The 22846-nt window shown below is 36.1% G+C and overlaps 1 protein-coding gene across 6 annotated transcripts in view; it reads left to right on the top strand.

Moving 5' to 3' along the window:
• The first annotated feature begins 203 nt into the window (after nt 1–203).
• LOC131430657 (protein NDRG3) overlaps nt 204–22846 on the top strand; it is a 175668-nt gene continuing 153025 nt past the window's right edge. For 2 of the 6 annotated variants that reach the window (XM_058595793.1, XM_058595794.1), the window contains exon 1: nt 7611–8403. Coding sequence is in view for 1 of the 6 variants with exons in the window: in XM_058595795.1 (XP_058451778.1) it covers nt 332–372 (41 nt within the window). In the remaining 5 variants the exon portion in view is untranslated. Of the gene's footprint in view, nt 373–7605; nt 8404–21914; nt 22134–22846 lie in introns of those variants that run through there. The other 4 variants (XM_058595783.1, XM_058595795.1, XM_058595782.1 and 1 more) reach the window with 4 other exon arrangements.

The raw sequence follows: 22846 nt of genomic DNA, 5'->3' as shown, positions 1-22846 counted from the left end.
TAAGAAGTATGTCAACGTGAAAATTGGTTGACAAATGATCATTGCTTCATCACAAGCTGCTGTTATAAGAATCTTCACTAACGGTCTTAGATATGTGCAATTTTCCAGTGATTTCCATGAATCAGTGATACGCCTAACAGACGATGTGATAAAATTTACTCGAATAGAAAAGAGAAAATTATGCAAAAGTAAAAAATAGTGAGTGCCTAGAAAACAACAGCTGTTCAACGAACGGGGATCATAAAGTTTCTTCGTGCTAGCGAGTAACTTGCTAGTAAAACACGTCAATTCGGCAGTTTTTTATGTGAGTCGCTGTTCAATTTGTTCCAGGATGACATCAGGCTGCTTCGTTCCGCACATCGAGACACCTCCGTAAGTACCGACATTTACAATGTAAATATGACTGATTCGGGTTAAAAACAGAAAATAAATAAAACAAAGTATCTACAAATCGTAGGCAAATAAAAATCTGTGCTGATGGTGGTAAAATAAGGAGAAAAATGAGAGCTACGAACGATATTCAAAGTTTCCGTCGAACCGTGATTTGACCTGTTTTATGAACTGACGCTTAATAAACTGATAATAAGGCACATTATTATGATATTTTTTTTCAGATTTTTTCTAATTTCATAGATTTTATTTTTTTTCTTACACATTAAAAATCCATTCGTTGAGATTTTATATTACTTGTCAAAGATTTTCGTTGTTCCCCTAGCATATCTACAATGAATTACCTAACTACCTAGTTTTGAGTATTTTTCACCTAACTTCCGTACAGTAACCTAATTTAAAGAAAAGTAGTACTCTCTTCAAGACACTTGCAAAAATATCCGGAAAGGTGAATTATATTTACTTAATAGTAAATTGCATTTACTCAACTGTTGAGTTATATTGACTCAATTTCAGATTGAACGAGGTTTACTCTATTTTAGCTTTTTGATTGATACTCTTACCACTGGGAGGTCTTTCTCTTTGTGTTATGATGACAATGGAAAAAGTAAATGAAACAGAAGTTTCAAAAGAACTCAAAATTGAATGAAAATAGGGTAAGAACTCCCTATTTCATCTCATTTGTAAGGACGTTACCTCAAAAATTGCTTCAGCCACCAAAATCACTACGATTTTTTTATATTTCTGCTTAATTCGCCTTGCTCCACATTGGGAATTGATTCACATTCCTTGGAAATTAAAATAATAATTAAAAAATCAGCTAAAAACACTTCTGCTATGTTCGCTACTGTGCTCCTAATTTCATCTCAAAGGTTTTATATTCATCCTATCGTTGGTCCTTTATTCATCCCATAAATTAGCAATGGCGACAGCAATCAAAACCAAAATATTACATTATTACACTCTCGGGTTCAGAATTTTCGTTAAAAAGGGCCTAATCCCAACTATGACACAACACACGATATTTTAAAAATCATTTCGACATTTAAAATTTGTTGAATCGTTTTTATTACCTTTCGTTTCAAATTCAAAATTTTACTCTGCAGTTAATTTGGAGAACTTAAAAATAAAACAAAAAAAGAATTGTTACTATTTAGGCATTAGCCCTCCTTAAAACAAAATGCAGAATTAGAAATGCCATTCATACAGATTTATTTATCTGTATTGTATAGATTTTTGCGTTCGCGTTCGTTAAATCAGATTACAGATTTTCTAAATTTAATACAGATTTGTAAAGGTTCATAAAAAGTGAGAAGTAAAACGTTAGACTTTTCTCTCTGAGAATCTATTAGTATTTGATTGCAGTACTTCTTTAAAAGTTTTTTAATCAACGGACAAATCACATGTTAAAATGGAATTTTTTTGTGCAAATGTTTGATGATGAACACTGATAAACATTTATATTAAAATTTAAAACCAATTTGAATTTGATTCATTTTATTAGTAAAAACAGATAGAGCAGATACATATTTTCTATGAAAATATCTGGCATCTCTGTGCACAGCCGATGAAACACACACATTTAACAGTGTTATGGTGACGTATAGCGGAAAGAAACCAGTGCTACTAGATTTGCCACAAAGGTTATTTGATTAGTATGTAACACGCTCTATTTGGTATTATTAGAATCCAAAACAGTTTTATTTATATATAAATATCAATGATATAATTAAACTAATGTCACGGATACCAAAAAATATTTGTTGATGATAATTTATAGAAGAAAGAATATTTTTTTTTTCAACTTTATGAGAAAACTTGGCAACCTTGCGATACGAAATGAGATGAAAACAAAGCGCAATCAAGTGAATTAAGTGCAAATTTTCATCTCATATTTTTCATTGCTTTTATTGCTTATCAGGTAATTTCAGAAGTCTTTAATCGTTGAATAAACAAGTGGAAAGTGAATATTACTAACTATAAAATCATCCAACATTGTAATTATGTGAAATAGTGATCATGTTTTGAGACGAATCGATTAGTAAATATTCAGAAACATGATGAATTGTAAAACTTCAGACGAAAGTGGTTCCTAAATCAAAAGTGAGCTTATTTTAAATTTAAAAAAAGCGATCGTTGAAGGTTTTTTAACTATTTTTTTCAATTGGAAAGTGTGGCAAAACCTAGCATAAATGTTTTAAAACGTTCCACAGTTCTCTTCAGGTACGTTTAAAGATATGGTTAATGTTCAAAGTTATGAGATGAAGGAATGAGATGGAAATTGGAGCTGAGATGAAATAGGGGGTCCTTACCCTAGGTTAAATAATGGGAACTTTTTATTTCTTGTGTAGAACACTGAAAGAAAAATACCGTACAATCTACGAATCTAGTAAAAATCGATTCCATCTGAGGGGCAAATCACTCTAAACTTGGTCTGAACTCAATGTTCAACTCATTAGTTTTATCAGTTAGTTTAGGAGGGGAGGTGCGGAGATAGCGAGTTCAGAAAAGTTAGCAGTAATTGTGTTGAGTTTATTGTGCAGGGATTGTTTGAAACCAGTGGAGTGATTATAAGGAATTAGGAGTGATTATTTCGGATTGGATACGTTAATTTGGCTGAGGTTGTTAAGAGTTTATGATGAATGACCCTTTGATTCCATTGAATGTCATAGATTTTCATCCAACAGCTGAAAGTTCTTTTCATGCAATTTTCTACGCGAATTTTCGAATTTTTATTCAAAATTTCAAATTTATTCGTATTTTTTCACGCAGTTTTTTATGCCGTACGTATTCCCCGCATAAAAAGCTCCACTCAAGTCTCTTTTTATGCGTTTTATTTTTATACGGTTTTTTAATGCGAGTTTTCAAAGTTGTGCGGTTTTTATGCGAATTTTCATATCCATAATTATAAATCCTCAAAAATGTAGAGTTTATTAAAACACTACGAGAAAAAAATGGCTAAGATGCAAATATTTTTGTAAAAATGGCTATTTTGTTGCATCGCAACATGTCAATTTAACTACTGGAGCTTTATAGCTACTAGAGAATGGGTTTTGTTTTGATGCGACTTGTCTGATTTTTGCAAATAATCGATATTATTATAATTGTTGAGCTTCTCGACATCTTGATTATCAACATTGATTATTCTAATCGGAAGTGTCCACCCTGGATCTGGCTCAAAATTGACGGAATCAGTTAACCCGATTTCGTGAGAATAGAAAAATGAATGTTCTGCCGGTCTGGTGCGTCATTTTTACAATTATATTTTCAAGTCCCGAAAAGTCTGTTATAATCTTTTTAAACTTGATATGTTTCTGTGTTGCAGCTTTTAAATCATAAATGCGTAAATCACTTCACTCATCTCTGAGATAATTTAAGCAGATAAATAAGTGCGATTTGTCGGTTAAGCCACTACTGCGATTACATTTTCGGAAATGTCTGCATTTGTCTTTGGAACTTGTTCAATGGCCAAGTAGTAGCCTTCAAACAAGACTAGGGTTGTTGAAACCGGTTTAGTCATCTCTGCGATAACTGACGGTAAAAATTTTGCAAAATCGAAGTTTCCATACAAAATTGTTTTGTTTTATAGCCCGGAGATGCTTAACCGATTGTGACAAGCTTAGGCTCATTTGAATGTCACTGTTAGATTATTGATCGAGTTAGATGATTAGTTTCATTCGAATAACACATCTGATTGGGGAAATATAATCGTATAAGTGACTCAATCGACAAAAAGAACCTTTTTCGATCCGCACAATTATATCAGACTTGAGCAACGATCAAGTTCAAATGTATTATTGCTTATACATTTGGTTTGGGGAATGTAGCAGAACATGTGACGTAAGCGCTGGAATGCTACTTTTGTTTTTTACCTGAATCAATCTGAATGAATTTGTATAAAAAATGAGGCCTAATTTATGTTAGAAATTATCCACATAAAAAAGGTTTAAAGAGACTGTATGAATGACAAGAGAGTAGCATTTTCACACCAGTAGGTGGATTGAGAAGAGGAATAATTTCTTTTGTCTTGTTTATCCGAAGTAGTCGAACAATGTCAGCAGTATTTATTTTAAGCCTGTGAATTTGAAGACAAATATCGGCAAAATGCTAAAAATTAACATAAAACTTAAATGCTTCAACAAAGTTGTAGCAAATTTAAAAAAAAAATTAAAATTGAATTTGGTAGTTTTGAAATATACATAAGGAAAATAATATTTCTACATGAAATCAGCACTGTTTCGTGATTGTTTTTTATTCAATGACACGTAAGTTTATTATTTAAAAGGATTTAGAAAAAATTATTAGTCATGTTTTGAATTTACATGTAATAATACTAAACGATAAATATCCATTTCATGAATAAATCAGTTGTGTAAACATTCTGTTATGTTAGTTGATGACCAATCAAAATTCCGTTTATCACATTTGTTAACACTTCCGTAAACTCTAAAACTTCTAATACAAAAAAAAACATCAATTTTATTTCTAGTAATTTTCAAGAGTTACTACAGAATGAATACTTTTTTTAAACAGCTTAGAAAGGATCTTATTTTCGATATAAAAAGTGAATTTTATATTCTTTATTTACACTCGTGCATTATTTTTTTTTTAAATTTCATTTCACTTAACCGGCTGAGCTATGGTCTTTTAAAGTTGGCCTGGGATAGAAATGTACCCCATGAGAGCGCATACGTTAGTGTTTTGTTGCTAGCGAAAAATACGTAAATTTGATTATAACTTTTTTTTATGAGCAAAATATCTAATAACAGTAAACGAGAAAAATGTAAAGGATATTATTAGCTAAAACATTGTCTAACAAAAGCGATGTCTTTCTTGTAATCATTTGATAAAAATCATTATAAAGTAGTGGCTAATACGAGTGAAACGATGGCTATATCATATTATATTTTTGGCTTTACGAATCAACGAGACAAAATATAATCGTTATATTGGAATATGTCATAATTTTCATACCTTGTAACACCAATGTTTAATAGTTTGCAACATATGATTTCTCATCTTCTGTAACCCACCTTCTTATCTTTTGCATAAGTAATATACAATAACTCAATCTAAATATGGCGATAATAACACTTTTCAACTGGTTAGAAAATATTTATCATTCATGGAAAAACAATTTCGGAACCTTTAAAATGCACAAACATGATCAAAATCGGTTGTGAAATACTGTAGATACAGAAAAATTAGAGTGAAAAGGGAATTTTGACATATTTAGGAACTTGTTTAATAAAAAGTAAGGGTGTGTAATTTCAGAGACATAACTGGATGTCGTGAATACGAATTAAACTGACATGATTTCTTTACACTTTCGAATTCGAATTGATAGTTGATCGATTGTGTGAATTGCGAAACCTTCCCCCTTTTCACTACTAAAATTTTCAACGATCAACTATCAAGGTGCTGTACAGGAATCATTTGTACAGGAATAATTTCTGCCTTTTAGAAGGACCAAATTGTGGAATTCTCTACGATATTTAGCACAGTTCGGAACATTTTTCTCGAACGACTTTCGCACAGCGTAAAGAGCACGAAGCAAATCAAATTATTTTGGATTTTCACTAAACTGATGATTTGTACCTTCGCTTTGCAAAGAAGTAATCTTAATAGTTCTTTAGATAACATTTAGAGCCATTGAAACGGCTGATTTTATATAATGTTGCCCACTTTTCGTTTCTTGTTTTCTTTCTCTCCAATGCAAAGCACCAGCAGCTGATGCAATCGTTCTTGCTTGAATTGAAAGTAGCTTTGCATTGAGGTTTTTAACCACGCAGAAGGTGCGCTCTACAATGCCGCTGTTTGAATGCGTCTTCTCGCCCCGATTTCTGATTTCATCCAACGCACAAGAAGAAATGAGCGATTTTCGACCGTTCCCCTTTTATAACATTCAGTTGAAGATATGTGCCTAATTACCTCAAAATCGTCGTCCTTGCGCGAAAAACCCAAGCATAAGTAAAAAGTTTTCCGTGTTGTTTTAAAATTTTCAGAAAACTTAATTTTTGAGTTGTTTGTGGTTATCTCACACTGTTCAAAATACTATCCTAAATTCCTGATCATATTTTTGATGAAATAGTGAAAGAATTATGTTGCTGCCATTAATACAAGTCGAGATATTCACGATTAAGTTCTGCCCATTCTTCCATATAGCTAATTTTGAAAAGGCGCCCCATAGTAAAATTTACCAAACTCAAATATTATTTTAGAGGCTTCCTTGTTTTTCTACATTTTGGAATATGAAAATATCGTGCACTTTTAAATCATCTGTCACTTGCTGATACGATGTTTCCAAAAGTCACCGATAATTTAATGAAAGTTACTAACTGTGTAGACTTTCTAAGGAATGAGGTACAAAACCAGATTCAATCACTTCCACGAAGATTCTTGCAATTGTCAGGAAATACAAGGATTATTGAGAAAACATATATACATCAATACAGCGACACTTCAAACTGACATGTTATGACATTGATCTACACACTTTAGTCTTATATTCGAAGCATTTGATATGAACATGTTTGCATTTAAGATTAAAATGTGATGATATTTGACATACTTTATTTACATGCTTTAAAATTTTAAAGCACAAATGAAGCGTACTTGAATTGTTAGTGAGTCTGGAACATTAAATGTATTTATAGAAACACATTTAAAAAAAGCGTCGATTTTTAGCAGTGTGGCATCGATTATAGCTTTCATATAACCGTTACAAGGGATGCGCTACGAACCGCGAACATTTGTGGTTTCTATCTAATTGATCGGAGCTGGGAAAACAGTTTTGAGTATACCACAAATGAGTATACAGTTCCACTGTATACTCATTTTATATGGAACAAAAATGTCTTTCACCTTAGCGCTGTGTACGCGTGCAGCGTTGTACAGAAATCATCTTTGTGTCAGCGGTATAAAGTCCAAATTCGGTCCATAGTTTACGCCACCACGGTAGCAAAGACACAAACACTTGCGCCCAACTCCGATTACCAATCGATACCACACGAGTCCGCCACCGACTTATTTCACCACTGCGAGAAAAACTCACCATAATGCCCAACTGCCGCTTGTTTGACGAACGATCCGACCCACCTCGTGCTCCGGGTCTGTCAGTAATGTGTCAAACACAACAGCTGTCATAGCAACGTCATCCTCACAAACGGAGCGAGAGAGAGGTGTCACTTTTATTTGGCTTTCATTCGATTATATTTTTACTGCGATCTTGTCCTGCTTCTGGTGGCCCAATCCAGTCCAATTCGGTGTTGTTTGTGTCAGAGTGCTAGGAACCGAGTCCGAGAGTAGACGCGATTGGTTAGTTTTTCTGGAATTTCAGATTAATACAAGTGCAGTGCATCCAGGTGGTGTTGTGTTTGGTCCGGTGGAAGCTTTCTACATCAGGTGTCATAAGTTGAAGAGTGTGCACTCACTCAGGGTGGATCGAAGTTGAAAAGTTGGAGTTCTAATCACGGTGTACTAAACGAGTTGCAAAGGTCACTCCGCACGGCTGGTGCGTGACTCAGTCGCCCCAATTCGAGTCGGTGTGTTTGGTAGCGTATCCAAAAAGTTGAGAAATTGAATTTTTCTGCTTGCTATCGTTTACTGTACTGTTCTAGTAGTACGCCAGTGCATAGGAAAAAATAAGCTTTCCTGGCAGTATCAACGAGAGTGGTCAACCCAGGATTTGGTCAAGCCCTCCGAGTATAAGTAGTGTAATCGTTTGCGCCTCAATCGAGTCCAGTGATTTAGCAAGCGGTGTGTGTTATCTGCGCGGAAAAGGGTTGGCGATAGGTTTCCATCGGTGCCCTTCCAACGAACAGCAGGCGGTGTTTTTTTATCTATCCATAGCATAAGCTATTTAGAGCGGAGCTGTTGTGTAACATTTGATAGTGGACGACGCGCGACTAGACCGAACGAAAATCGAAACTGCATCGTTTGACAGCGGCCCGACTAATAGAGCTCCCGTACACGGTTGACCAATTGACACTCTAGTGTAATAAACAAGACAAGGTATGTGTAAAAACACTAAGTCATTTGTTATTTTTTTACATTTACTATCCCTTAGATTATGTTCCTCTAATTATACTACTACTTCTGTGGTGATTAGTGCGTCTTTCCAGTAAACATTCAGTATTCAGTGCTAACATCGGGAAATAGTTCTTGCTGATGGGTTTTGCTAGAACTAATGACAGACTTTATGTTTGCGTGTGTGTGTGAGCTTTAAGTACCATACATTTGATGCTTGAAACAAATGATAGATATAAAAGGATTTATACTCAAATCATGCAATAGATAAATTAAAGAAGTAATTCTGATTGTGATGAAATTGGCACCAGTAAAAGGGTTTTTCTAAAATTCTTCAACCAACAGACGATCAGAATAAAAAAAATTCGTTTGAGTTGCGTGGTTTGTCGGAACAAATGAAGTAACTTCTTAGGCCGCTGATAACAAAAAAAAGTTAAACATAAGCGTATTTTTATAATTTGAAGCAAGCACTTTTTCACGTGTTTCTTTTTTCTCGGTTTCTGAAAACAACTATCGAACTGTCAAAAACAGTCAAGCTCTCGCTCAAAAAGGGTTATTTTCGACAACGAAGTAAATAACTACATGATTGTCAGATTTCAACCGAAGGTAAAAAATAACTCGAAATGGTTCACAACCTTAGGCAGAAATAGTTTGTGACTGGATTCGATTCATTGCTTACTCGTGTCCAGGCTAGTCAATCGAAATGCATTCAGCTGATGCACTAAAAATACCAACCACTACTACCACTTAGTCATGCTGCAAGTCGCACATGGATTATTGATTTTCCGCCCCAAACAGCCGAACCGTACCGCCTTTATCACTGTCATTGCAGTCATCAATATTTTGCTGGTGTCGGGCGATTTTCACGGTTTACATTACCCAATACCAATACCAGTGACCGTTCGGTTTTCTTCGCCTTATCATTTAATTAGTAACTCGCAGGTTCTTGCGTGCCACCAACGGCAAAGTCATACCGGTGCTAGAACAACAGCTGGAACGAAAAAAAGAAGCTTTCGCGGAACAGAAACAAACCAGACAGTGAATGACAGGTAATGAAACAAAACTTGTTATTTGGGGCACCCGATCCGAACGAGTAGCACAAGAACTTTGGATAATTTCGTGTATCGGGCTTCGAGTAGTTCTCTGTCTCTTAATTGTTGTTTTGCGGGAAAAAATCATCTGACACGGGAGCTTATTGGTAATTCGGGGTGAACTAGAAAATCAAAATGAATGAGAGATGATACAATCACTTTTTTCACAGAGTAACGATTGCAACTTGGCATCCACAATTGGATGTTTGTGGCAGCCTGGAGAATTTGACGGTATGAGACTATAGTAACACAAAACAATTATTGTAATGCTACGAAAACGACATCGATCAATATTCTACAGACCCAGAACTAAGTGCATGCAATTTCGTTAATAAATTATGTGAAACTCTTTCCCTTATTTTCGTTCCGCACCAAACATAATGTGCAATGTGTCATGGTCTGCTCCTGTCGAATGGCTATCACGTACGGTTGGGATTTGTTGCAGAACTTGTGTAACTGTTATTCGTTCCCCTAACGTCAGCATCTTCGTGGTTACGCACGTTCTTCACGCGTCCTGAATCTGGTGTGCTGGTAAAATGTAGTTTTTTCCGTTCTGCATCAAGGACTCTTAAAGAAACATTGTTTCTGAACAAACTAAACTCTAGAAAACTAGGTACTGTACTGGTAAAAGTAAACTACGGTACAATAGCTTCATGTATATTCTTCGTTATCTTAGGAAAGTGCGTATACATTGGTTCAACAAAAAAAATTACCCGATGTGTTTCACGAGATAGTTGATTAGTTAGAATATTACATTTCGATGCAGAATCTTCACCCTTTGCTTCACAGACTTTGTAATCTTTTCGTGTACAGTTCACAGAACGATTTCGTGGCCAGCGTTTCGATCCTTACTGATAATGGGAGTGGAAAATTCACTGTAGTTGAAAAAACTAAAAGGAACAGTTGTACGGAAAAAATCACTTCCAAAATGTATGTACATCTACGCGAAATGTTTTTTCAAAAAAATACTTCGAGAATTTTGGATGCCCTGAAAAGGGCCGCTTAGTTTGTTTGAATTGCTGATGAAAATTTGAAGATTTCCCTAACGTAGACGACGGTTTTGAAGGAGTAAGTAATATATCAATGGGAGAGCATCGCTCTGATTGGTCAATCGATGCAAAAGCGAAGCTGTTGGAAGCACGCGAATCTATAAATATAAGCGAAATTATAGCTAATGTCCACGTGTAGTATTCCAGAGGTAGGTTGTTGCAAGACAGCAAAACAGAAAGCGCTATAAAACGATTTAAAGCTTTAATTGGTATGCACTGATCTTGTGTCATGCGAGTTCGGATGAAACTATGTCGTTTTCGTTTGAGAAATTTGCAACTACTGCAGGGTAAATTTTGAGTGCTTAAGAATAATTTCTAATTTATATTAGATGAACTCGATTAATAATGAGTAAAGGTTTATCGATTCAACCGAAATCCCAGAATGGTAGAAATAGTCAAGAAACTTAGCGCTATAAAAGTAACAGTGTGAATACAAAACTTGAATACAAGCTTGGCGAAGAGAAGCTGTAATATCGAATTCCGTATCGCAAGTATGTACAAAGATATAATTGCATACATTTGGGATATTGATTCAATTTCATCAGCTACAAAATAAATACAAATTAAGACAAACAGAGTCTATATTCTGGGTTCACGTGTTCGGTTTTGGTTCCTAGTAAAAATCAATTTAAGCAGACTTGTGCAATTGTGGATTCAAAAGTGTGACGATTGATTGAACTGTTTAATTGAAAATGTCGATCATTAGAAATTTTAGAAATTAGAAATACTGATAGAAACCGCCGCGACTTGAACCGAGAATCGTTGGATCGCAGGTACGTCTGTTAATCGACTGAGCCACAGAAGCATGCATTTGCTTGGCTGGTAAAAGGTGCATTTAAATTCACACAGTCGCACCTGCTAGCAGAACGCAAGATACAGTCGAAACCAGTAAAATTCCAGCTCATCTAACATTAAGTCATTACAAATAAAATTTTCCGTCATTTGAGGGAATTGAGGGATTAAGTCACCTGTAAAATTCAATTTTTTATAAGTGAAGAAGTCAATTATGATGAATTCAAAGTTACTTGAATTTTAGATACGAACAACCTAAACCTGAACAAATGAAACGATTTCATTTTATGATAATAATTTTCGAGAAACGTACAAACTTATTAATTTATAAACAATTAATCGATCCAAGAGATTTTATATATTTTAACAAAATATGTTGTACCAGTAAACTCAGTAATAGTTACCAGAGAACCAAAATAAAACTACTATATTATACTGAACACACCGCACCCATACAAAAGCGACTATTCAACGAGCGAATGGATGTGACTTTCATCCATTCACTGTTCAAACATCTTCGCCGGCCTACGAAGCATGCTTGCTCACAGCATGGGGTTAACTGAAGCAGAAATGTATTTGGGCATATATTTATAGATTCCCTTTTGTTCTATAGTTCATGCTTCGCAAATCGGACGAGAGGATGACATCATTCACGCGCTGCTACTGTTATTGGCTCGTGAAAACAAATGTCAATTCAAACCAATATTTCAATGGTATGCAATTGAAATACTTAAACGACGTTACCTCATAAGTTTAGGTTAAAAGTTTCCGAATCGATTGTTTGTTAAATTATATCAATCCATCAACAAATGACTGAGTTATTGACGTTCAAAATTATGACAGAAAAAGGTTACGCGGGTATTTTTGAAACTTTTAATTGACACCCGGCCCCGTATAGCGAAGAGTAAGGGATTTTAAATGCCAAAATACAGTTTTATGTTTTCGCAATTAAATTTATCACAACTAAGTGGTGGTGGTGGTGTCATTATAACGTGAGCGAACATTAATGCATATTATGCATTGGATTTTGTGTTGAAATAACAACGATTTCAATGCAATAGAATGAGTATTATAAGATATATTTTCTAAGGTAACTGATATTATAACATTAGTAATGTCCAACTCCGTTTAGCTCAATGTATTGATGTTACTTTGATGTGTAATATCATGGATATTACTTCATATTGTAGTATAAAACTAAAAATTTGCCTATTGAAAGAAATGCATGCAATCCAAGTAGAGACTGTCCCAGAAAGTATGGACGCAACCAAAAACCGCTGCCATTTCGTAATGGTTCGGAATCTGTCAATTTTTATGGCGTCATTTTGTTTACACTCTTCTCTAACCACTTGTGCAGTTGTTTATTCGTTTTCATTAGTTTGTTTCAAAATGCGTGGACTTTCAGCAGAACAACGTCGAAAAATTGTGTACAAATGGTGCACAGAACGCGGACTGTTACTGAGAAAGATAGCAAAAATGAAAGGAGTAAGTGAAAAAGCCGTGCGCAATGCAATCAGGAAGTTCGGTGAGGATAACCTTTGAGGATAAACCGAAAACGGGTCGAAAAAAAGGTCCTGCTAACCCTCAGTTGGATAAACGTATACTGAAGGAGTTCGAGCAAAAGAAGGGGGTTTCAGTTCGGAATGTGGCCAAAAAAGTGGGTACTTCGAAGTCAAATAGTGCTAAAGAACGTTTGAATATTCGAACCTATAAAAAGCAGAAACAACCAAAACGTAGTCCGAAACAAGAAGCATCGATCAGGCCGAGGGCTCGAAAGCTGTACAATACGATTCTTGCTGGAAATTTGAACTGCATAATCATGGACGACGAAACCTACGTGAAACTCGATTACAAATCCTTGCCGGGACCACGAGAAGGGTAAGTGTTAAACCAGTCCGAGACATCGATTGAAGTCGAAAAATTTGGTAAGAAAGCTATGGTCTGGCAAGTAATTTGTAGCTGCGGTAAGATTTCGAAACCCTTCATCACCACTGCTTCAATGAACAGCGAAATATACATCAAGGAATGTTTACAAAAACCCATGACTTCTACCCATGATTCGAAGCCACAAGGATCCTGTTGTCGACTGGCTAGATCTTGCTTCTTGCCACTACTCGAAATCAACGATAGAATGGTATACTACCAAAAATGTCACTTTCGTCCCAAAAGACATGAATCCACCAAATTGCCCACAACTTCGACCAATTGAGGAATTTTGGGCATTAACGAAGGCATGTCTCGGCAGCCGAAACCATTCAACAGTTCGAAAAAGATTGGAAAAAAGTGTCAAAACTTGTCGCCAAGAAGTCTGTACGGAATTTAATGAGAAACGTTCGCAAGAAGGTGCGCCAGCTAGTCTACAATGGCTAAGTAGCAAATGTTGAGAATAATATTCTGTTGTTGTAGTCTAATATTATCAGTATATCGAATAAAATTTGAATATCTAACACTTGTGAATTAATTACAGCGAAATCAAAGTTCGTCCATACTTTTGGGGACAGTCTTTATTGCCAGTCAGTGATCGCTTGCAGAAATCTGTAACTGTTTTTCAATCAGTGCCGCATATTGAGAATCTATCAAACACAGATTAATCTGTGAACCTGGCATCTTTGCCAATGAAAACGATAGACATCGCTCTCACTTGTACACGCAGAGAAAAAAAATGTCAAACTAACTAAACTTGGGCTTATCACAACGATTCATTTAATAGAAATAGTGATAACAGGCAATCTAGTTCAATATTGTAAATAATGTTTCATTTAACAACAAAACAAGACATTTGTTATTTCCTAATGGGTTAGTTTGATACTATAAACTTGTGTATTTGATCTGTTCCACTCATTGTTTTGTTATTTCAAACTGGCCTAATTTTTCGCGGCGTGTATCAGATAAAATATGTAGTAACAGCAATGTCAGATCTACGGATTTTCTACGGACCTACGGATCCGCAGACAAAATCTACGTATGTTGGATTTTTTCTACGGGAATTTAGAAAACTAGTTTTGTCTGACGAGCAAAAATAATAGCTTTCCACCACGAAAGCTTCCGAAAAAAATGCCAATCTACGGAAATGACACAACTACTATGCACGAAGCGCATTATTATCGAACGTAGTTTGCGCACTATTTGAAGAAATGAAATTATTATTTTTTATTATGATTATAATTTGAAATTTGACGCGACAAAAAAAAAACAAAATGACAATAACTTCGTTTTGGTCTAAAAAATTGTTACTAAACCAAGGAAAACGTGATCCCATGAGAAATAAACAATATAAAGCTTATTTTCTGCTACCCAAATACGGTAAGAGAATGACAGATTTTATATTTACGTCTGCTGTTTTGATATGAAATTAACAGGGAAGGTGAAATGTAGCCGAATAATAGGACCAAATCTCAATGCTTATAGCAAAAAAAAAAACGGTGAATAAGCATTAACAGAAGCTCGCAATGAGATGCGCACTAATATGTGCCGCGCACTATTACCCGCCTTTTCCCTATCATACATTTTTTGTTTCTGTTTCTGATTTCGGAAGTGGCCAGGGTCCCTCGAGCCCCTCTCTGGGTACGTGCCTGTTTGTCATATTGCAGAAGTGTACATTGCTTCATCTATATCGAAGAAATCAGCAGATTCTGATTCTAATTATTTCTGGACAATCTAGTTTTGGAAAGTTTATTTTCAAAATTTTACGAGCACGTCGTTGAAATATTTTTTTTTTTTTTTTTTTTTTTTTTTTTTTTTTTTTTTTTAAATAACTATTTATTGGAATATGAGTTAAAATTAAATTATTAAGATTTAAATTGGGTGTTCAGCCACAAGTGGTGACTTTTCAGCCCTGTTATATATATATACAAGGTGAGATGAAAAAACTGCAACCAACTTCAGACTGCTGTCATTTCTAAACCGCTCGTCCCACAGCTGTCAGATTTATTCTAGTGACAGCTCATTATATTATTTACAAGCGCACAAAAGCATTTTGGTGGGAATTTTTCAGAAAAAAAGTTATTTGTGATGGAATTCAAGTGTGATAGTGTGATTGCTTTGCATTTGGCTGGAAAACCACAAGTGGCTATCGTTAGAGCCCTCCAGCATTTAAAAGTGAATAAATCTTTCGTGTCTCGTACCATCGCTCGTTACCGTGATACTGGTAGCGTAGCCCGACGTCAAGGAAGTGGACGAAAAAAAACAGCAACATCGGCAGAAATGGTTCGAAAAGTGAAGAAGCGAATTGAACGAAATCCGCGTCGCAGTGGCCGAAAAATGGCTCGTGAGCTGAACATATCGCAATATGCCATTCGGCAAATATTGAAAAATGAGCTTGGACTAAAGCCATTGAAGTTCCAAAAAGTGCAAGATCTTACTGATGCGCAAAAAAAAGTTAGACTCGAAAAAGCTAAAGAGTTGCTTCGCTTGGCCGAAAGTGGTGAACTGCCGAATTTGGTTTTCTCCGATGAGAAACCATTCGTTATCCAGCAGTTTGTAAACAAACAAAATGATCGTGTTTACTTGCCAGAGAGGTAAGCTGAAAATTTGCAACTTCGGTTGGCCACCAGAACTCAAAAGCCGGCCATGGTGATGGTGTGGGCCGCCATAACAGCCGATGGTCGCTCGCCGCTCGTATTCATCGACCGTGGGGTCAAAATAAATGCGCAAATCTATCGCGAAAATATTTTGGAGGGAGTTCTGAAGCCCTGGGCACGCAAACATTTCGGCCGCAGACCTTGGACATTCCAACAGGACTCAGCACCATCGCACTCAGCACGCGCCACCCAAGAATGGTTAAGAAATGAGGTTCCTCGCTTCATTTCCACCGCACAATGGCCACCAAAATCTCCGGATGCCAATCCGTTGGACTATTGTGCCTGGGGTATTTTGGAAAGCAAGGTTGGCACTAAAAAATACCAAAGTGTCGATCATCTCAAGCAAGCGCTTCGCCGAGAATGGGACAAAATACCGCAGAGCCACTTTCGGGCAGCGTGTGATGGTTTCATTGGCCGTTTGAAGGCCATAGTTCGTGCCAAAGGTGGCCAATTCGAACAAATCTAAACCGATTCTCAAATTTGATGTTATTTCCGACATTTTTTGCTTTCATTCAATAAAATTTAAAAAAAAATGAAAAAATTATGGCGTTTTACTTTGTTGCAGTTTTTTCATCTCACCTTGTATATATGATTTGGTTATTACCATGAAGACATCATTTGCTTCCGCAATTCTGAGATTTTTGTGTAGGGAAAATTCTAAACCTACTTGTATTGTGTAATGGGGAAAAGGAACTTATATACTAACTTACTAACTAATACAGAGAGCGAATCGATTCAATTGAAGATTGCATCGATTTTTGTCGGAATTTGCTTATAATATTATGTGACATTACATCTAATGGTTCTATATTTGTGAGTCTGTGTAACTCATTTGTACTAAACCAGGGAGGACGCTTCAGAATCATTTTCAGAATTTTATTCTGAATCCTTTGAAGCGTTTTCTTCCTGGTGGAACAACAGCTTGACCAAATTGGTACCGCATAAAGCATGGCTGGTCTGAAAATTTGTTTATAAATTAACAATTTGTTTTTTAGACAGAGCTTAGAATTTCTGTTTATAAGAGGATATAAACATTTAATATATTTATTACACTTTGCCTGGATTCCTTCAATGTGATCCTTGAAAGTGAGTTTTTTGTCATACGTTAAACCTAAGTATTTAGCTTGATCAGACCATGTCAATTCCAAGCCATTCAATTTGAGAATGTGATTATTGTTTGGTTTAAGAAAAGAAGCTCTTGGCTTGTGAGGAAAGATAATTAATTGCGTTTTTGCTGCATTTGGTTTAATTTTCCATTTTGACAGATAATCACTGAAAATATTTAAACTTCTTTGTAGGCGACTGCAGATCACTCTTAGATTTCTACCTGTGGCTAACAGACTTGTGTCGTCACAGAATAGCGATTTCTGACAACCAACGGGTAGATTTGGAAGATCAGAAGTGAAAATATTATACAAGATTGGAGCTACACTCGAACCCTGCGGAACACCGGCACGTACGGGTAGCAATTCAGATTTACAATTCTGATAGCTAACCTGAAGAGTACGATCAGTTAAATAATTTTGAATCATTTTGATCAAATAAATAGGAAACTGGAAATCAGACATTTTTGCTATTAAACCTTTGTGCCAAACACTGTCGAATGCTTTTTCTATGTCTAGAAGAGCAACTCCAGTGGATAACCCAGAAGATTTATTTGATTTTATCATGTTCGTTACTCTGACAAGTTGATTAGTAGTTGAATGTTCATGACGAAATCCAAACTGCTCTGGTAAAAAAATTGAATTCTCATTTATATGAGTCATCATTCTTAACAAGATAATTTTTTCAAAAAGTTTACTGATAGAAGAAAGTAAGCTAATTGGGCGATAACTTGATGTTTCTGCTGGGTTTTTATCAGGTTTTAGGATAGGAATTACTTTAGCGTTTTTCCATCTTTTTGGGAAGTAAGCTAATGAAAAACACTTGTTGAAAATTTTAACCAGGAGTCTCAAGGCAACATCGGGAAGATTTTTAATAAGAATATTAAAAATTCCATCATTACCAGGAGCCTTCATGTTTTTAAGTTTTCTAATAATTGATTTAATTTCATCAAAATTCGTCTCAATAATGTCATCGTGTGATAACACTTGGGTTGAAATATGATCATATTTCAGTGAGACTTCATTTTCAATAGGACTCACAACGTTCAAATTAAAATTGTGGACACTCTCGAACTGCTGAGCAAGTTTTTGAGCTTTTTCGCCATTTGTAAGAAGTATTTGATTTCCTTCCTTGAGAGCAGGAATAGGTTTCTGAGGTTTCTTAAGAACCTTAGAAAGTTTCCAGAAAGGTTTAGAATATGGTTTAATTTGTTCAACTTCTTTAGCGAAATTTTCATTTCGCAAAAGAGTAAATCTATGTTTAATTTCTTTTTGTAAATCCTTAACTATGTTTTTCATAGCAGGATCACGAGAACGTTGATATTGTCGTCGACGAACATTCTTCAACCGAATGAGCAGTTGAAGATTGTCATCGATGATAGGAGAATTTAATTTAGTTTGAGCTTTGGGAACTGAAAGATTTCTAGCTTCGATAATATAATGATTCAAATTATCAATTGCTGTGTCGATATCCGCAGAATTTTCTAAAATAGTTTCATGATCCACATGATTTTCAATGTGAGATCTGTAATCCAACCAATTTGCTCTATGATAGTTGAATATAGAATTAATAGGATTAATTATAGCTTCGTTGGAAAGTCTGAATGTTACAGGAAGATGATCTGAGTCAAAGTCAGCATGTGTAATCGGTTCACTACAAATGTGACTTTGATCTGTTAGAACCAGATCAATTGTAGACGGGTTTTTCACGGAAGAGAAACAAGTAGGATTACTGGGATGAAGAACTGTGAAGTAACCAGCAGAGAGTTGATTATGAAGTATTTTACCATTACTGTTATTTTGCCTACAATTCCACTGGACATGCTTAGCATTTAAGTCCCCTATTACGAAAAATTTCGATCGATATCTTGTAAGTTTTTGCAAATCGCCTTTAAAGAAATTTAATTGTTCGCCGGTGCATTGGAATGGCAAATATGCTCCAGCGATGAAATAAATTCCATGAATGGTTTCAACTTCGATTCCCAAGCTTTCAATAACTTTAGTATTGAAAGAAGGTAAAATTCGATGTTTAATTTGCCGTTGGACAAAAATGGCAACTCCACCACCAATTCCAGTAAACCTGTCAAATCGATGAACCACATAATGTGGATTACTTTTCAATTTTACATTTGGTTTAAGAAAAGTTTCTGTCACAATGGCAATATGAATTTTGTGAACTTTGAGAAAATTATAAAATTCATCTTCACTCGATTTCAAAGATCGAGCATTCCAATTTAAAATATTCAAATAATTATTTAACATCACTGTTAAATTTTAAATTCATTATAATATTATTTGCAAATTTCCATCCGATTTGAAATGCTTCAAAAAGTGATGAAGTCGAATTCATTTGGATGATCATTTGAAAAAGTTGATCTTGTAGGTAGATCATTTTATTTTCAGTTATATCGCCTAAATCGACTTCATTTAAAGAAGCGAATGGCATTGAAGGAATATTTGTAGGTAGACTGCCATTAGAAGAAGATGATTTGGCCGGTCTACCTATTAATAAATTGTTTTCGTTAGAAGAAGAACTGCAAGGCGGTCCTGTGTTTTGATTATTTACATTAGAAGAAATAGGAGATAGATTTCTACCTAATATACCAGCATAACTGACATTAGAAGAAGATGATGACGAGGTCGATCTACCTGTCAATAAATTGTTTTCGTTAGAAGACGAATTGGCAGGTGCCTTAGAAGAATTTTCAGGTATGTTCTGTAAATTTAAGGTCGTTGATTTGACTTGTTGTCTAAGCGAACGAGCGTTTAAAATTTTTTCCCTGACAGGACATTTCAAATAATTGGATTTATGATTTCCATTGCAATTTGAACATGAAAATTTATCAGTGGTTTCATTCATTGGACAAGCGTCTTTCGAATGCGATTTACCACAATTCAAACACCGTATATCCATATGACAATTTTTGGTTCCATGACCGAAGCCTTGGCAACGACGACATTGCGTTAAGTTTGCAATACGATTATGCCGTTTATAATGTTCCCAATGAATTTTAATGTGGGAAATGAAACGTACTTTTTCTAAAGTTTTCAAATTGTTTACATCACTTCGATTGAAGTGTATTAGGTAAAGTTCATGGGAAATTCCAGAGCGTGGTTTAGAAGTACCATTCGCTCTTTTTTTCATAAGTATTACTTGGGAAGGGGCAAAACCAAGCAATTCTTTTAGTTCATTTTTAATTTCATCAATACTTTGATCATTTGATAATCCTTTCAAGACAGCCTTGAAGGGTCTGTCTGATTTTATATCATATGAATAAAATTTATGAAGTTTCTCGGACAAATATCGAATAAGACGTTCATAATCTTCCAATCCATCCACCAAGACTCGACATTCTCCTCTTCGTCCGATTTGAAATGAGACTTTTACTTCCGGGAGAAAAGTAGAAAGCTCAGTACGGAATGCTTTGAAGTCGGAAATCATCACCGTCACTGGTGGCATAGATTGATGTTTCTTCCCAGAACGACAAGCGTCCATTTTGGGAATTTTTGAAGAATTTTCTTCTATGTCGCTACAATCGGATTCAGGAAGAATCTCGTAAATATTGTTAGACGGCATAGGATCAACGGAAGGGAAATCCGTCCGTTGTCTTTTATTTTTACATTCAGATTCTATAAGATCGTGAATGCTATTAGAAAAATGTTGAATAACGGATTGTGATTTATTCCGTATTGAATTATTTTTAGCCTTAGGCTTGTTGCCTTTCCGGTTGGACGCAGGCATTTTTGAAATTAATGAAATTTTAAATTAAATTAACTAGGCTAAATTAGTCTTCGATTAGACTCCTAGCTAGCCTTAAAAAAGGCTGATTAATTTCTTAGTCACTCTAATATCACTCTTTGTATCACTTAGTCACTCTAATATCACTCTTTGTATCACTTAGTCACTTAGTTAGTGATTCAGGTAGCCTTGAAAAAGACTGAAGCCTTGAATCAATGAAACTCTAGGTAGCCAGAAAAAAAATTCCAGGAGCCAAGAGCTATACGCGTGCGGTGCGAACGACTGTTCAACACCGACTACGTCGTTGAAATATTGATTCTTCTAGATAAGGAGAATCATGAAAAAACTACAGCTTACAGAAAGGCTCACACGAAGCATTTCACGTTAATCTCATATGCTCATACGCTAATGCGAAGATGGGGTTCAAAATGTTTTTAAAAACATATATTTTTGAGTACAACAAATTTCTAACAAAAGTATTCATGTTTTCCAATGCTTACAGTTTACCGCAACCAAATCTGTTATTTTGGTTGGGTGCAGATTAATTACCACTCTTTAAAATTTTTTTCCGGATATGAAACCCGTAGCACGGACTATGAGCAATAGTTGTTAATCAGGAGTGTAATGGTTTGTATCAGTTCGTATGAGTTATTTGCCGACACTCAAACAGGTACAGTCAGTCCCGGTTTGACTCTTAGCGATGAATGAAATGAATTGAAACGAATTTGAAACAGATTTCGCAGTCGATTCTTAGCGTACAGAACCATTGTATGGCTAGTGCTACGATCCCTTTGGCTCAAAAATCCTTCCAGGCTTGAAAGTTTTCAAAGTCATTGTTACTCCTGATCAGCCTCAGCAGTAGTTGGTATCAGCACCATTTCCGTACTACACAAACCGTGACTGTGTGCTAGTTTCCAACCGAGTATCCTTTTCCGCCAGTACGGCACTGACAGTTGTACAACGGCGGCCTTGTCAGTAGTGGTAACAGCATGCAGCAGCCGCAGCAGCAGAAGCAGTGAGCGAGCGAGTCAGCGTTTTCTCACAGGTTTTCCAGTCCAAACTATGCCAGAACCACCCCTTCCCCATTCGTGTGCGTGTATGTGTACTAGCGGGCGATGTGAAATTTCTGCTAGCTGTCATTCCAGCACAGCCTTCTGCACAGTGTCCTTTCGGCAGGCCTTGTGCAATCGTTACACAACTCGCGAACTGAACTCCGGTTTTGAGTGTTTAGTAGCAGTCCTTGTGGGTCCCTTAGTCCGGAACTTAGTGTGCAATTTGTTCCTATTGTGCAAACGCGCGACGGAAAGCCAGAGACGCTTCGAGGCACCACCCCGTTGGAGATAACCGAATCGACTTCTAAGGTAAATAAATGCATTCCCAAAGTTGGTGGCTTCGTGGCTCGATCTGTGTGCCATCTTTTACTGGCTGATGTCGTTAATGGCTTTTGTACCTGCTAGCAAAAGTAAAATTCCTCGTCGTCTACGCTATTTGGGAGTTTGAAAATGGTGCAGTATTGTGTAATTGCTCGTTGCTTTTTGGGGGTAATTTTTCCTCTTCAGCAATTGATTTTTCTCGCATCGTTTCTGCATACGAACGACGGACATTTTTGCATAAAATTTTCACGCTAAACGGACTATGCTGTTTGATCGAAAATGTTATTTCGATTTTTCGGCTCAAATCACAGGTCATGAGAGTTACATAAGATTAAAGGGAACTCCAGTCGGTTCGGTGGACTCATGTACGTACGTACGTACGTTAACTCACACATACACACCGAAACGTCCCTTTGTTGGAAGCTGGCTAGTGGGGCAAGGTAGCAAACAGTCACACGAAACAAGCGACGGTCTGGATGAAAAAAAAATGACGTCGACTCAAGTGCGGCACATTGTTTCGTATGGCAAAAGGGAAAAATTGTCACCACCACCAGCAGCAGGGCCGGTTTGTGTGCTGCAGGCGCACAGCCCAGTGGGTTGAAGCCCACGAAGCAAAACCTGTGGCCGGAATAAGAATGCTTCCGTCGTTAGAATTAGCTGTTTTGGACTTTTGACTGCATAATTCTCGGTGGTGCATGAGT

This window comes from Malaya genurostris, chromosome 2 (genome assembly GCF_030247185.1).
Source record: "Malaya genurostris strain Urasoe2022 chromosome 2, Malgen_1.1, whole genome shotgun sequence".
Classification (NCBI taxonomy): Eukaryota; Metazoa; Arthropoda; class Insecta; order Diptera; family Culicidae; genus Malaya; species Malaya genurostris.
This window is presented reverse-complemented; position numbering and strand designations above follow the sequence as displayed.